Genomic DNA, 13993 nt, shown 5'->3' on the forward strand with positions numbered 1-13993 from the left:
TAGTCGACTTGGAGGCACATAACAACAAGAAGTGGGACTTACTTCTGTGTAAGCATCTATAAGATTGCATTGTAAATTACTTTCACTGGTAGGTAAAACAAGATAGACAGATTGTGTGTATGTTTTCCCACTTCTGATCATATTTGTGAAGTTGGTTTTCGTGCTGATCACCCTGCATTATGGATAACATTATTTGGCAGAAACCCTTAGAAATGTGAGAGGTTGAATGAGGTAATCCTAAATGAGTTCTAAATACACAGGGTCATATCTTGGAATCTTTGCTCACATTGCCAACCCTAATGCTCTCATAGTTTGATATCAAGAATTAGCTGGATTATTGTAAAGATAAGAATGTTGCTTAAAACAGAGAAGCCCTTTTATTAGGTAATGGGCTAGTTCTTGTGTTTAAGCTCCACACTATGTTTTCAAGGCGAACAGTAACAAAGTTGATGAATCTGAGACAGTTGTATGATTTAAAGGAAAAGCGCTGGATAAAGTCCAAGGTTATTGGGGGGTGGGTGGAGGTTTCCATGAGTGAAGCCCTGATGGGAACTGGAAAAAAAATACTTGTTGATTTTAAGAATTAACATTTACAATAAACTTCAAAATTGCAACAGTTTCCAGAGGGGTTTGCAAATCACTTTAAAAATTTTTATTCCATTTGCCTTCCCAACCACCCTGTGAGGCAAGTCATCAGTACTCGCATTTTACAGATGGGAAATTGAGGAAGAGAGACAATGACTCACCTAAGGCTGCACAACATTCAGATTTTTGAGATTTAAATCCAGCTCCCTATTCTTTTGTATCTACGCAGAACAATTGGCTCTTAAAGTTTAGACCCAAATGTAAGCAAACACCATTTCCATTCTGATAGTCAAACAAAACAAAAAACACAATTAGGGTTACACACAAGCCTTTTATTGTGGCAAAATATAAATTATTGTGATCAAGTGAGCACTCAATGCCCAGTGACATGGTCACCTGTTTGCCTCACTCTGCATGCAGATTAGGTCACCATACCCTTTCAACCAACCACAGTCTAAAAACACTTTAAAACATCATAAAAGACCTTAAAATACTTTAAAACAAAACGCCGTTAAAAACATTTTTTTTAAAAAGCTTTAAAAACATCTTTTTAAAAAAAAAAAAGGGTTAAAACATATTATTAAATAAAACATATTAAAAGCAATTCTAACACAGATGCAGACTGGGATAGGTCTCAACTTAAAAGGCTTGTTGAATGAGGAAAGTCTTCAAAAGGCACCGAAAAGATAGCAAAAGATATTTTATCTTCTTGTAACCCTTATAGCAACCCTCTAAGGTAGATGAGAATAATTATCTCTATATTAACAGATGGGGGTAATAAGGACATAAGAAGAGCCCTGCTGGATCAGGCCAAAGGCCCATCTAGTCCAGCATCCTGCTCTCACAGTGGCCAGTCGGATGCCTCTGGGAAGCCCACAAGCAGGACCTGAGTGTAACAACACTCTCCCCACTTGTGATTCCCAGCATACTGCCTCTGATACTGGAAGTAGAACATAGCCATCATGCCCTAGTAGCCTTACCCTCCATGAATTTGTCTAATTGTCTTCTGAAGTGGCCATCATTCCATCTTGTGGGAGATAATTTCATCGTTTAGCTAATTCCAAAGTACTTCCTTTTGTCTGTCCTGAATCTTCTACCATTCAGCTTCGTTGGATGACCTCAGATTCTAGTATTACGAAGCAGGGAAGGGGAAGCGTCTCTCTACCCACTTTTTCCACATTATGCATTAATCCTGTACACCTCTATCATTGCTCCCAACTTACTTGACTTTTTTCCTAAACTGAAAATCCCCAAATGTTGTAACCATTTCTCATAGGGGAGTTCCTCCAGCTCTTGATCATTTTAATTGCTCTTTTCTGAACCTTTTTCCAGCTCTGCAATATCCTTTCTGGGGTGCAGTGACCAGAACTGTGCCCAATATTCCAACTTTGGTTGCACCATAGGTTTTTATAATGAGAAACCATGGCTTGCATAAGACCATATAAGGAGGGCAGGGGGAAGATTCAAACTAGGGGCCTTCCTGATTTATAGGCCAGTCTCTTAGCCATTATGTTGCACCACCTCCCCCAACTCTATAGAGTGAGTTCTGCGGATCTCATGGAAATAAGACCATATCCGTTACGTTCTATGGAGCAATGGCACTTTGGAATAGTGGTGAATCCTACAACATAAGGGCAATCTGGCAACCTTAAAGCAGACAAAACATGCTGACTTCACTGTGTGACTCAAGAGCAGTATCTGCAAATGCTTTGAAGTGGTTCAGACCAAAGGAGGCAGGGTTTAGGAATGAGCAAGTCGAGACCATATTACAGAAGCTCTGAAGAGGCAAGTACTCAGTACATAATCTACCCTCATTTGTTCTTATTATCTGAAATACGAAGCATGATGTCATTGGGGAGAGGCTAAGCAAACTAAACCCTCTTGCTTTTGACTTGGTTTTGCTCTTTTCAAACTCTCCAGCTACATAACACTTACACATTTGTAGCACAAAAATGCACTTTTTCCCAGTATGGAATCATTCATGCTCGTCCTCAATGTGCTACTTTCCGTTTATATTGATTGTGGATCCAGCTATCCAGATGGGTGGATGTGGTTACTTGATATGTGTTTGAAAACCTTCCCTTTGATTAGATTATGCATTTGAAAACCCTCCCCTTGCAATCTTAATATATGCCCACCCACAATACCACTGGGCAGATGTGGGTTCACCTCCCATTGCCGGAACTGCCTGCATCTTTTTTCAAATGGACGCACTGAGCATAATGCAGAATCAATCTTGGAATCAGCTTTTCTTTTTGGAATGAAACCAGTTAGTCAAGAAGCATTTGTCAGGTTCAAAAAATATGCAATAGGGCTAGGTGGTATGTGGACTAGGTTGAAAATACAAGAACTCGCTCTCCATTGATTCTAGAATAAAAAGTTACGTGTATGCAGCCTCAGTCACAAAGGCCATAACCAGTGCAAACAGCAAATTGAGCTGCAAAGGATATAAACACAAAACACATGTTTTGTGTGCACATGTATATTGTCAATAACAAAAGAGATTACCAGACCTGAAAATGACTATCCAAAAGGCAATTAAGGGTGCCCATGCATCCTACTCGACAGAAGACAATCCTTTACTTGAAGGGTTGTCCAGTCCAAGTCTGGATTAAAGGTAAAGAACCCTGAGAAAGGAGGGCAGAGGACTTGATGTTGACCATCTATAGTTGGCACCAGGACAGCAGACCGAGTAGGCACACACATCAGCTGATCAGTCTTCCCCATTAGGGTGAAATATATGTGTTTCTATTTCAATTATAGTAATTATTTCTAAATTTATATCTATACCTATAAATTAACATTAGCAAAATTTACGCAAATCTGTGTGCTCTTTTGATCTCTTTTCCAATTCTTTCTTTTGAGATTTGTAAATGGCCACCCTAGGCCATGTGTAAATCACAGTTACACAGCAATATTTCATTTTAATCCAGAAACCAGCAATGGAGCCACTGGCCACAGCTCAGTGATAGAGCACATGTTTTCCATGTGAAAAATTCTGGATTCAATCCGTGGCACCTCCAGGTAGCACTGAGAAAGACTTCTGTCTGAAACCCTGCAGAGCTGCTACCAATCAGTGCGGTCATTACTGAGCAGTTGGATCCACGATCTACCTCCATATAAGGCAGTTTCCTGTGTTTCTCTAAGTATCTCTGTTCATTGGGATAAAACTACTGTCATATGTAATAAGCATCAGCCAGGCTCAGGCTGCACTCAGCTCCCTTCCAAGTTCCGGTCGTGTGACCTGTGCCCTTGGAGTTGGCCTTAAAGTAACAGTAGCCTTGTACTAAAGCTACTTTCACATGATCATTGTTTGTGGTCTTCTAATTACTCCGTGGTTTTATGGCTGAGCACTGTATAAGGAGCTGGAATATAGAGAAGTCCATGAAACTCACTCACACAGCCCAACATCTGAAGAATTTACATGCTGAAGCCACACATGAACTGGTCAAAACAAAACCAGAAGTAAAGCCCAAGTACAACCGGTGGATACAATACAAAGAAATGCTACCTATATCCAGTACGTACATCTCATCAAGGTAATCCAATTAGTGCTGCGAATTACAACAGAAAACCCATAAAAATTAGACATTATGTGACTGTGGCTTGTGGGTGGATTGCTGTGTTGTTCTTATTTCCCTTCTCTCTTTCTCTCACACACGTACATGTTCCTTTTCTGCTCCCACTGCTTCAAAGTGTTTAGATGGTCAGGGTTATATAACCTTATTTATACTTTGCACAATTGTGCACTTTTGCAAATTGGCTCAGTGGGACCATAAAATGTTGTTCCTGTTGTCAAAGAACAGAGAAAATGCAAAGGGCCCATATTTGACAGCAGGTATCATTACCATGCATGAATACCCAGTTCTCCCCAGAGGTTTGCAGGAGGACAGAGGACCCAGAAGAATGATAGCATCTGTCCTCTGTTGTTTCAAGATAGCCTAATACGTATATATTTAAGTATTTTTATACCACCCTTCACCACAACTGTGATTCAGGGCAGCGTACAACAAAATAAAATAGCACAAAACACAATACATTGTTTAAAGCAAATTCGTATAAAATGCCTGCATAACCACTATAGGAGCATCACCACACTTAATACTGACGTGCGCAGAGAAACACCGTGGGGCAGCCCTGCATACAAGAAAACGCAGGGACTTTCAATGCAGTAGTGATGGCCCTGCTGCTGCCTCCTGAGCCCGCCGGCTGAGTATATGTAGCTATGTCACTCTTTGGATGGACCACAGGGCCCCAGATCAGACCACAGCCAAGTTCAGCTTCTCTTTACCACTGCTGCACTCCACCCTCACTTGGTGGTTTTTCTCTAGGACATGTGGTTTTGTTTCCAATGTGAATGCCCAACAGCCAAATCCAAGAATGCCCAGGATAGGCATACAGCTGCCCAACAAATGCTTCTCCCACGCCAGCTGACAAAACTCAGGAACAGACACAGACTTTGGGAGATCGAAGGAGGCAGCATGTTCTTCACTTGGCCATCAGACTTGTGAAAGAAAGAAGGAAAGCCATCTCAGGCACAGAAGCACCAAGAGGCTGTAGCTTTCTAGTCAGTATGAAACGGTAACAGCAGCATGCCAAACACACCCAACTTTTCCCCAAAGCACTGAGGACAGAGCTAGCCCATGTGGCTGAATTCAAGGCCGTAGAGTCATTTCCGGCCCACGGGTTTTCTTGAGGGAAGCATAGCCCATAACAGCACTAACACTGAGGTGAATGGAATCTCAGATGAGACAGGACACTCTTCCTCCTACGGTGATCTGCCAGACCATGAACAGTCAGTGGGCGCTTCTTCATGAAATGGGATAACTTCTATTCTGAAGATTCAGGGGTAACATGACATAATTAAAACAGTGTACAAGTATGCATACACGTGTGTGCGCACACACACAATTCTTTAGAGCAGGGGTGGAAAAACTGTGCTTTCCAGATATTGTTGGACTCAAACTCCCCAGCCAGCCAATGATCAGGAATGATGGGAGTTCTAGCACAACAGTATCGGGAGGTTCCTCAACCCTGCTTTACAGTGTTCGAAGCACCTTCACAAAATGACCTCAACAACTCTATCTGTGCTGGCTCTAGGCTTTTGGGGGCCCTCTGGCCTGATGCCTTCAGGGGATTCCCACTTCCCTGCCACCATCCTTCCTTCCTTCCTTCCCCTCTTCTCTCTGGGTTTAGACCCCACTACCTCCCAGAGAGTGGTGGTGGTCAGGAGCAGGCAGTGGCTACTCACTCAGAAAAGGATAGCTGAGCAGCTTACATTGGCAAGGAGCAGCAGCAGCACAGCCAGGGAGTTCTGAAGGTCAGCAAGTGGCCCCTACTGAGATGAGGGCCTTGGCAAATGCCCAGTGATGCCAAGCATGAACTCTGCAAGGTTGGTCCATATGTTTCTCCCTATATTGCAGATGAAGTGGGTATGCTGGGAACTGTAACCCTGTGAGAGGTATGGATCCCAGGATTCTTTAGGGGAATCCTTGTGCTTTAAATGTATGGTGTGGATATGACTAAAAGTGAAGAACATCCTGGTTTACAGTTCAGCCCCTTATCTGCACTATGCCACACAGTAGCATCCATGTACTTCCTTCTGCTACTGGAGAAGCATTTTCAAGACCTCAACAAACCAGCATCGTGGCTCTTTAAGAAATACCAAGCTCTGCGTTTCTCTTATCTGCAACTGCAAAACTACAACAACATGTTACAAAGAGAAATTCCGACTCTCATCAACCTGCTGCCAGTTGAGGAAAGGATCATGACGATGGGGCCAAGTGGCTTCAGGCTTCAGCAATGGGGTATGGCCCAGGATGGGTCAACAGACTGGTCACTGGGCATATATTTCTGACAGGTTAAGATGTGGCTTCCCTTTACAGTTCAGCAATTGCTTTACATGATTAGGAAGCTGCCTTATACCAAGTCAGGCCATTGGTCCATCTAGCTCAGTATTGTCTACACCAGCTGGCAGCAGCTCTCCAGAGTTTCAAGCAGGATTTTCTCCCAGCCCTACCTGGAGATGCCAGGGATTGAACCTGGAACCACCTGCATGCCAAGCAGATGTTCTATTGCTGAATTATAGTCCTTCCCCTTTAGGAACATAGGAAGCTGCCTAATACTGAGTCGGGCCATTGCTCCATCTACCTAGTACTGTCTACACCGACTGGTAGCAGCTCTTCAGGATTTCAGACAGGATTATCTCCCAGCCCCAACTGGAGATGCTGGGGTTTGAACCTGGGACCTTCTGCATGTGAAGCAGATACTCTGCTACTGAGCTGTGGCCCTCCCGCCTGTGCTACGGGTCCTGAACAACTGAACATAGCTTGGGATGGGGACAGAAACATTTCTTTGGATACACACCATTCGCAGAAGTATAAAGTGTCTTAATTTTAAACCCGTATTTTCCAGCATGGTGTGCTCTTGCCAAAATGTAAATTGTCCGTAAAATAAGGCAGGGGGAAAGAAATGTCTGCAGCAACTGTACTTAATTAGTCCTCATTTTCTAGGGTTATGCTACCTACACAGGGAATATGCACGCACCCAGGACACCCTATCCTAGCAACGAGAAACACACACACCCTTGTCCAGCAATACAAAGATTTCCAGAGAACAAGAGCCGGTGGAAGACCCTGCCTTTCGCACAAGCTTTGGCATGAAAAGCAGTGCTAAACCACAACACACAGGCAAACACACTAAGCAGCCAACATCCAGAGTATAATAACGGCATCCTCCAGCCAAGAGCTAGAATAGGCCCTTTCCCCCCATTCCTCCAAGCTCCCCCCCCAAAAGCCACCCAGATTCACAGTTAACAGGCTCTGCATTCATTCCCTTCTCTTGCAAATGTACAAAAAAAATCTGAAAAAGAAGGGGAGAAGAGGAGGGGAGAAGAATAAATGAAATCCAGATCCAGAAAACTCTTTTGACCCTTGCTACTTCTCCACCAATACATCTACACATAGAGACCATAAAAATGGTGAGGGGAAGGCAGAGTTAAAGAAAGGCAACTTAGGGAGTGCTGAAGTGAAATAAGAGCTTGGCTGATCTGCTTCCAATGAAGCTAAAGAAGCCAGAAGAGGTGATGGGTGAAAGCAGGGAGAAAGACAGAAATATATATATATTTACACACACCCTATCAAATGACTCCATCACTCACCTGTAATCCGGTCCCTCTCCATCCCTACCAGATATATATAGCATCCGCGAGTCCCAGATGGTACTTTTTAACCACTCTCCCCGTTGCCTTTTCCCTGGTTTTCCTCTTCTGCTTCTTCTTTTAAAAAATGCTTTTAGTCTAATTTCTTCAACCGGCTGCAATCATGAACGCATCCAGATTACCACATTTCCATGTGCTGATCATATGTTTGTGCTCCAAACTGAAGTAGCGGTGTCTCGTTGAAATAAAGAGAGAGGAATAAAGAAGGTGCCAAAGGCATGACCCAGGAAAAAAAGAAAGAAATTCAACGTGATTTCTTCCCCCCCCCCCAAAAAAAAATATTCTGCCACGTGCAGGGCTGAGAAACTCAATTCACCCACAATACAGTCTTAAAGGCACAGCACATGCATTTCCAGAACAACACCACTCTCTCGACTTGTCATTTAATATTAGCTGGGAGATGCTCACCAACTTGGCTCCTTGGAACAAAGCAAGCAACTCTCATCCAGCTGCTAAAAAGTCTCTCCTGGTTTCTCCAGGCTTAATTCTGCTGCCGTTTCTCCTCCCCTACGTTTTTGGCTAAAAGCATTTTATAGCTCCAGAATCCAGCTGATTCCTCCGGCCAGCCTGGGCTGAGGTTTTTGGGTTTTTTTAATCAAATTGTACATAAACTATTCCTCTGATGAAGGCTGGCTTTACTCCTCAGCAGAATGTCCGTGTGAGAGAGAATCACAGGCCGTCTGCTACCAGGAAGGATTACGGCACACGTTTGCTGTCTCCAGCGGAAAGCCTTCCTTCTCAGTCTTGGCAAGGAGTGTTGCCTTGGCATGAGGAGCTGCCTGCTGGACCTTCCCTTGTCACACAGGCCAACAACACAGATGGGGCTTCTACAGCTGGTCTGCAAGTGAGAGGCAGCAAAATCCCCCTTGCTGGTGGCAGAGGAAGAGCCATCCAGGCACTACCCAGCCTAGAGGAAGTCTGGACTTCTAAGGACCCCTGTCAAAAACTCAAAGTGATGAGGTCTGTGCTGGCAGGGCAGCCTGTGTGGAAATCAAATGGAGTGGACACTGAGCTCACCCACAAGGTTGGTTATTACAGCTGCTTTTATTAAGTGGTTGCTAAGCATATTTGAATTTGGGAGGGTGCTGGCAAGGGCACAAGCATTCAGGGGATAGGCCTCCCCCTTGCAAAGGCGTCTGGAGAAGGGGCCTGGGCTTCTTTGCAGTTGTTAGCGTGGATCTGCTGAGGGTTGTGTTCAGCAGCAGGACATGCTCATTCAGCACCCCCAGTCCCATGAAGCCAGGCCACCCATGCCTGAGCTCCAAGATCACCTGTCATGAATCCCTGATTTACCCAACAGGAGGGGACCACAGCGCACAGCATAAACCCCAAGGTGTGTTCTGGATTGCATACATGACTCTGTGGAGGGCTGGTGGGTGGGGTGGAAATGTCTTTTGGGTGCATGGCTGGACTGCATAAATCTTGCACAACTTGTGACTCACCAAGTCAAATGCAGATCACCCGTTGCTTGAGAAAATTCCTGGTTTTGTTGCCAGGAGGTTGTCGAGACCCTGGCAGGCCTCCATACATGGTTGAGTGAGCTGTGTTTAGTTTGGGAGGTCGCACGTTGTGCAGGCCTAGATGAGGTGGGTTTATGGTCCCTTTCAGCTCTAGGATTCAGTCAACCAATATCTCTCCATCCAGTTAAAAAAAAATCCCTATAATAGGCAATTAGCAATACCTCAGTAATGGCCATGCATTAGGGCTTCAGGAAGAAGCCATGAGCAAGCAACCAGATTCCTGCCAGCACCTATTCATAGGATTGCCCCCAGGCAGATTCTACATGGATAACCAATGCTAGCAAATAGGTCTCCACAGGGATCACTTCAAAGACCGCTCCTCTGGAAATAAATATTGTCAGGCCCACATAAGTCTTGCCTTAGAAATGATCTTCAGATCACCTAGTTCAGCTTCCAGTAAGGAGGCAGGATCTTCTGAAGCCATTACTCTGAAGTTGTTAACAGATTAATCCAAAGGTGGGGAACCTGTGACCTTCCAGATATTGCTTGTCTACTACAGCTCTCATCCTTCCTGACCATTGACCATGCTGGGTGGGCTGATGGGAGCTGGAGTTCACAGGTTCCCCACACATGGATTGGTCCATGTCATTCACCTAATAAAATCTATCACTACTACTACTACTACAATGTTAAGCATACCAGTACAATAATACCAGTCATATTTACAATGGGGTGCAGGACTCAGAGCACATTATCTGTACCCACAGACTGCATGCAAAACATATGCAATGTGGCATGTATGTGTGTTCATGTATTGTCTGTATGCCACACACAAAAAGTGATGGGCTCATCATGCTGGCAGGATTCCACTTCATACCCTCAGGTAGTCCACCTATATTATTATTATTACTGTTGTTGTTGTTATTGTCATTGTTATTGCCATTATATCCTGCCCTTCCTCCCAGTAGGAGCCCATATGCTAAGGAACTATATAACTATCTTATGTTATATCAATAAACTTTGAAAGAACAACTGTAAGGGAGCCAGGAATATTATTCTCACATTACAAATGGTGGATTGGAAAGGCCACTCAGTGAGATTGATTGATTGATTGACTGATTTCTGTCTCTTTCATTTACATCCCACCTATATTTCTTCAGGAAATCCAAGGAGGCATGACGACAAAGCAAGTAGGGTTCTGCCACACGGAGGGCATACCTCGCAGTGAAGGACACTCGTTGAGAAGTACGTCTTGGGGTTACAACTGCCTTTCCAAACACTTGCCTATCTTTGCAGCTGTCGTGGCTTTCTTATCACCCCTCCCGTGTTTGAGAACATCCTTCTCAAGGCATGGACTCCAAATTTAGATGTGCTGCTCTAGCCTGCCTGACTCTTGCTGACTAAGTGGAATAATCTTGAAAGAACTTGTATGGCTTAACTGCATCCCCCAAATGACATCTGTCTTTTTTGTGTAAGAGCATGACATTGCTGGTCTGCATTTATCTGGTGATTCATTTCCATTCCAGATTATTTGGATGGATGAATCATCTTCCCATGAAGCTGCTGAGAATTCTGCCTTCTGGACTGCAGTCTCCATAGCAGTCTGGCACTGAACTTGTATGTACTGTCCCCACAAGCCTGCTAAATATGGCGTTCTGGTTACCGGGGGTGGGTGAGCGGGACAGGAAGTGGCATGTGGGATCAGGCTAATGCATTCCAACCAATACAGTTCTTTCAGAGTAAGAAGCAGGAAATTCAGCAGCAGGCGCTTCTGGAGTCAGTCATTCCTTCTAAACCCTGAGTAATTATAGGATCCCTTCATACTCTGACACAGGAAGGCTTGTTTATGTTTTTCATATCTGCCATTACAACTCTGGTTGTTCCTTGCTGCCTGCAGTCTCTATACAGACTTCTTGCAGGATTAGTTAAGCAAGAAGCTATGCCTTTCCATACATGGTAACAAAGTCTGCATTTTTGCTTGAAATGTATAAAGGGCACATGATACAGAAGACAAGGATACGTGGCCTGCTGTGCTCCTCGGGCTCCAATGTACATTATACAGAAGTAGGGGTAAGCTTGAAATATACCCTGTTCCACATATCTCTAAGTAAAGGCAGAGCTGAGGGGAAATATTCTGTCCTTCCAATATATAGTCCTGTCAGCTTGAGAATGGGAGATGTTTGAAGGTATGATGGTGTGTGTGTGTGCATGAGGAGAGAGAGAGGGGGGGGTTGTTATATTATGTCTTGAAGCTGTAGATGCAGCTGACCTCTTGCAAAATGTACAGGAGAGTTCAGCAAAAAAAGTCAAAAAACTATCTGCACAGTTCAAACAAATATGTACATATGACAGTGGCTTCTTCCATTACCTTTCAGCCCAGCCTGCCATAATCTTCAGCTGCTGACAGGGAAAACTTTTTCACAGATGGGGTGTGGATACAGGAAGAAAAGCAAAATCCAATTAAAGGCTTGAAGCCTCAGTTTGGACAGCTCTCGCCTTTCATACTCAAAAATATTTTGCCAGGCAACATGGGCAATGCTTGAGACAAATAAAGCATCCATTATACAGGCAGCCAAGTTCAGACAGTTCTGGATATTCTGAGTAGCTTCAGAGATGCAGGAAGTGTAAGGGAATCCCAGGCCAGATGGTGGAATTATTCACAATGCACAACGAATGGTATGCGTACATTTCCAAGAACTGCAATGTACTCATTAGTCCAATAAGCACACACCATATGTGGTATACACAGAACCAGCACTTATGAAGGTTCCTTTGAGTAAGTTAGACAATTGGTTCAACTAGCCCAGTATTACCTACTGTATCCCATGTAGTGCTCTCCAGATGTTGGACTACAACTCGCATCATCTCGGGCCACTGACCATGCTGGTTGGGGAGGAAGGGAGGTTGGAGTCCAGCAACATCTGGAGGTTTTTCCCCAACAACCCTGTGCGGTAGGTTAGGCTGACAGAGAGAGTGATTAGCCCAAGGTCACCCAGTGAACTTCATGGCCAAGTGCGGATGTGAGCCTGGCTCTCCACAGTTCAAATTCAACATGCAAACTATTACTACATGATTCATTTGAGAAGTGCCATGAGCAAAATGGAAACTAATTGCTCTCTTTGTAATATTTTGTAATTTCGAAAATCAGAGTAAAGCTCAAGAAGAAGAACAAAGCAATCATAATGCCAAAATACAATTTAAATAACATCCCAGAAGAATATAAAGATCAAATAAGGAACAGGTTTGAGGCTTTAAACTTAGTTGACAGAGAACCAGAAGAACGATGGAGTGAAGTCAGAGACATTATCAGGGAAGAATGCAAAAAGACAATACCTCTAGTTAAAAAGAAAGACCTCAATGGATGACTGAAGAAACTCTTAAAATGGCTAAAGAGAGAAGGAAAGCAAAAGCAAAAGGAGACAGAAACATGGTTAGAACCCTAAATGCAACAATACAGCGACTAGTATGTAGGGATAAGAAGAACTGTTACAATAGTTATTGTACAGAAATAGAAGAGGACAACAAAGAGGGTAGAACAAGAGCCCTATTCCAAAAGATTAGAGAAATTAAAGGGAAATTTAAACCACGGGTAGGGATGCTGAATTATCAACAGGGGAACACACTGACTGAGTGTCGGGACGCAGAATTGGGGTCCCGTGGATTTAGAGTCAGAAGACGAGGGGGAGGGGAGCCCCCTGTCAGACTTGAGCGAAGGAGAAGGAGAGGAATGTCCAGAGATAGGGTTGCCCAGCAACGGAGATCCTGGGAGCGCCAGAGCCTCGGAGCCAACCTTGAAAGTTCACACGCCTCCCCCTCCGCCCGGACCTCCCCTTACGCCCATACCGGAGTCGGAATCTTCAGAAGGGGAGGGGCCAGCACTTCCCCCCTCACCGCGTACTCGACGACGAGTGAAGAGACAAGAAAGGGGGAGGGGGAGACAGGTGGCCCCTGAGGGTGGATTGAGGCGGAGTGAAAGGCTTCGCGCCCGTTTGGGTCCTACTTAAGAGTTGGGCGGGAAAGTGCACTTCGCTCTGTCAACTATCTTTCCATGTTGCAGGATCTGTAAGTCAGTGGCGCTTTATGAGAAGGCGCAGTGTTTGTGTGGATGTCACTCTAATAAAAACTGAATTGCTTTCACCCACTGGTCTGGTTCCTCAGTCTCATCCTGGACCTGACAGCTTGACAGAGCCACCTAAATCACTCTCAACGCTCTCTCCATGGGGCGAGGACAAGATGTCAAAGGGAGCGGAGGGGGGAACAAATCCCACTTCTGAGACGGAAGAAGTGAGACTCTTGAGGACTAATGTGGCTGATTTACAGACGGATGTTCAATCCTTGCTGGCAGCAGTCAAGGCACTGAAAACGGATAATCAGGCCTTGAAAGCCACGATCGATCGGATGCGAACCGCCCCTCCAGCCGCTGCGGTAAAGGTGCCCATTGGATTACCCCCAAAGTATGCGGGACAAAGTGATCAGTTGGTAACCTTCGTGGCTCAATGTGAACTATACTTGGATGTCAGGAATGCAGAATTTCCGGGTGATGGGGCTAAAGTGGCATTCGTGATCAGCCTCCTGGAGGGAGAAGCTGCAAAGTGGGTGACTCCGTATCTGGTGAGAAAGGATGCTCTCCTAGGAAGGTACAGAGGATTCATACAAGAAATGACCGAGATGTTTCAAGACCCGCAAAGAGCGGAAACTGTAGCGCGGCAGCTAGGCGCTCCGAAACAAG

General features: G+C 44.6%; 1 protein-coding gene across 3 annotated transcripts in view; it reads right to left on the minus strand.

Moving 5' to 3' along the window:
• SEPTIN9 (septin 9) overlaps positions 1–13993 on the minus strand; it is a 323191-nt gene that overhangs the window by 228435 nt on the left and 80763 nt on the right. Inside the window, exon 1 of one of the 3 annotated variants that reach the window (XM_061616354.1) lies at positions 7745–8525. The exons of the other annotated variants lie outside the window; for them this stretch is intronic. Coding sequence (XP_061472338.1) covers positions 7745–7766 — 22 coding nt within the window. The 5' untranslated portion in view covers positions 7767–8525. Of the gene's footprint in view, positions 1–7744; positions 8526–13993 lie in introns of those variants that run through there. 3 annotated transcript variants of the gene reach the window in all.

Source organism: Rhineura floridana, chromosome 3 (genome assembly GCF_030035675.1).
Source record: "Rhineura floridana isolate rRhiFlo1 chromosome 3, rRhiFlo1.hap2, whole genome shotgun sequence".
In the NCBI taxonomy this organism is placed as follows: domain Eukaryota; kingdom Metazoa; phylum Chordata; class Lepidosauria; order Squamata; family Rhineuridae; genus Rhineura; species Rhineura floridana.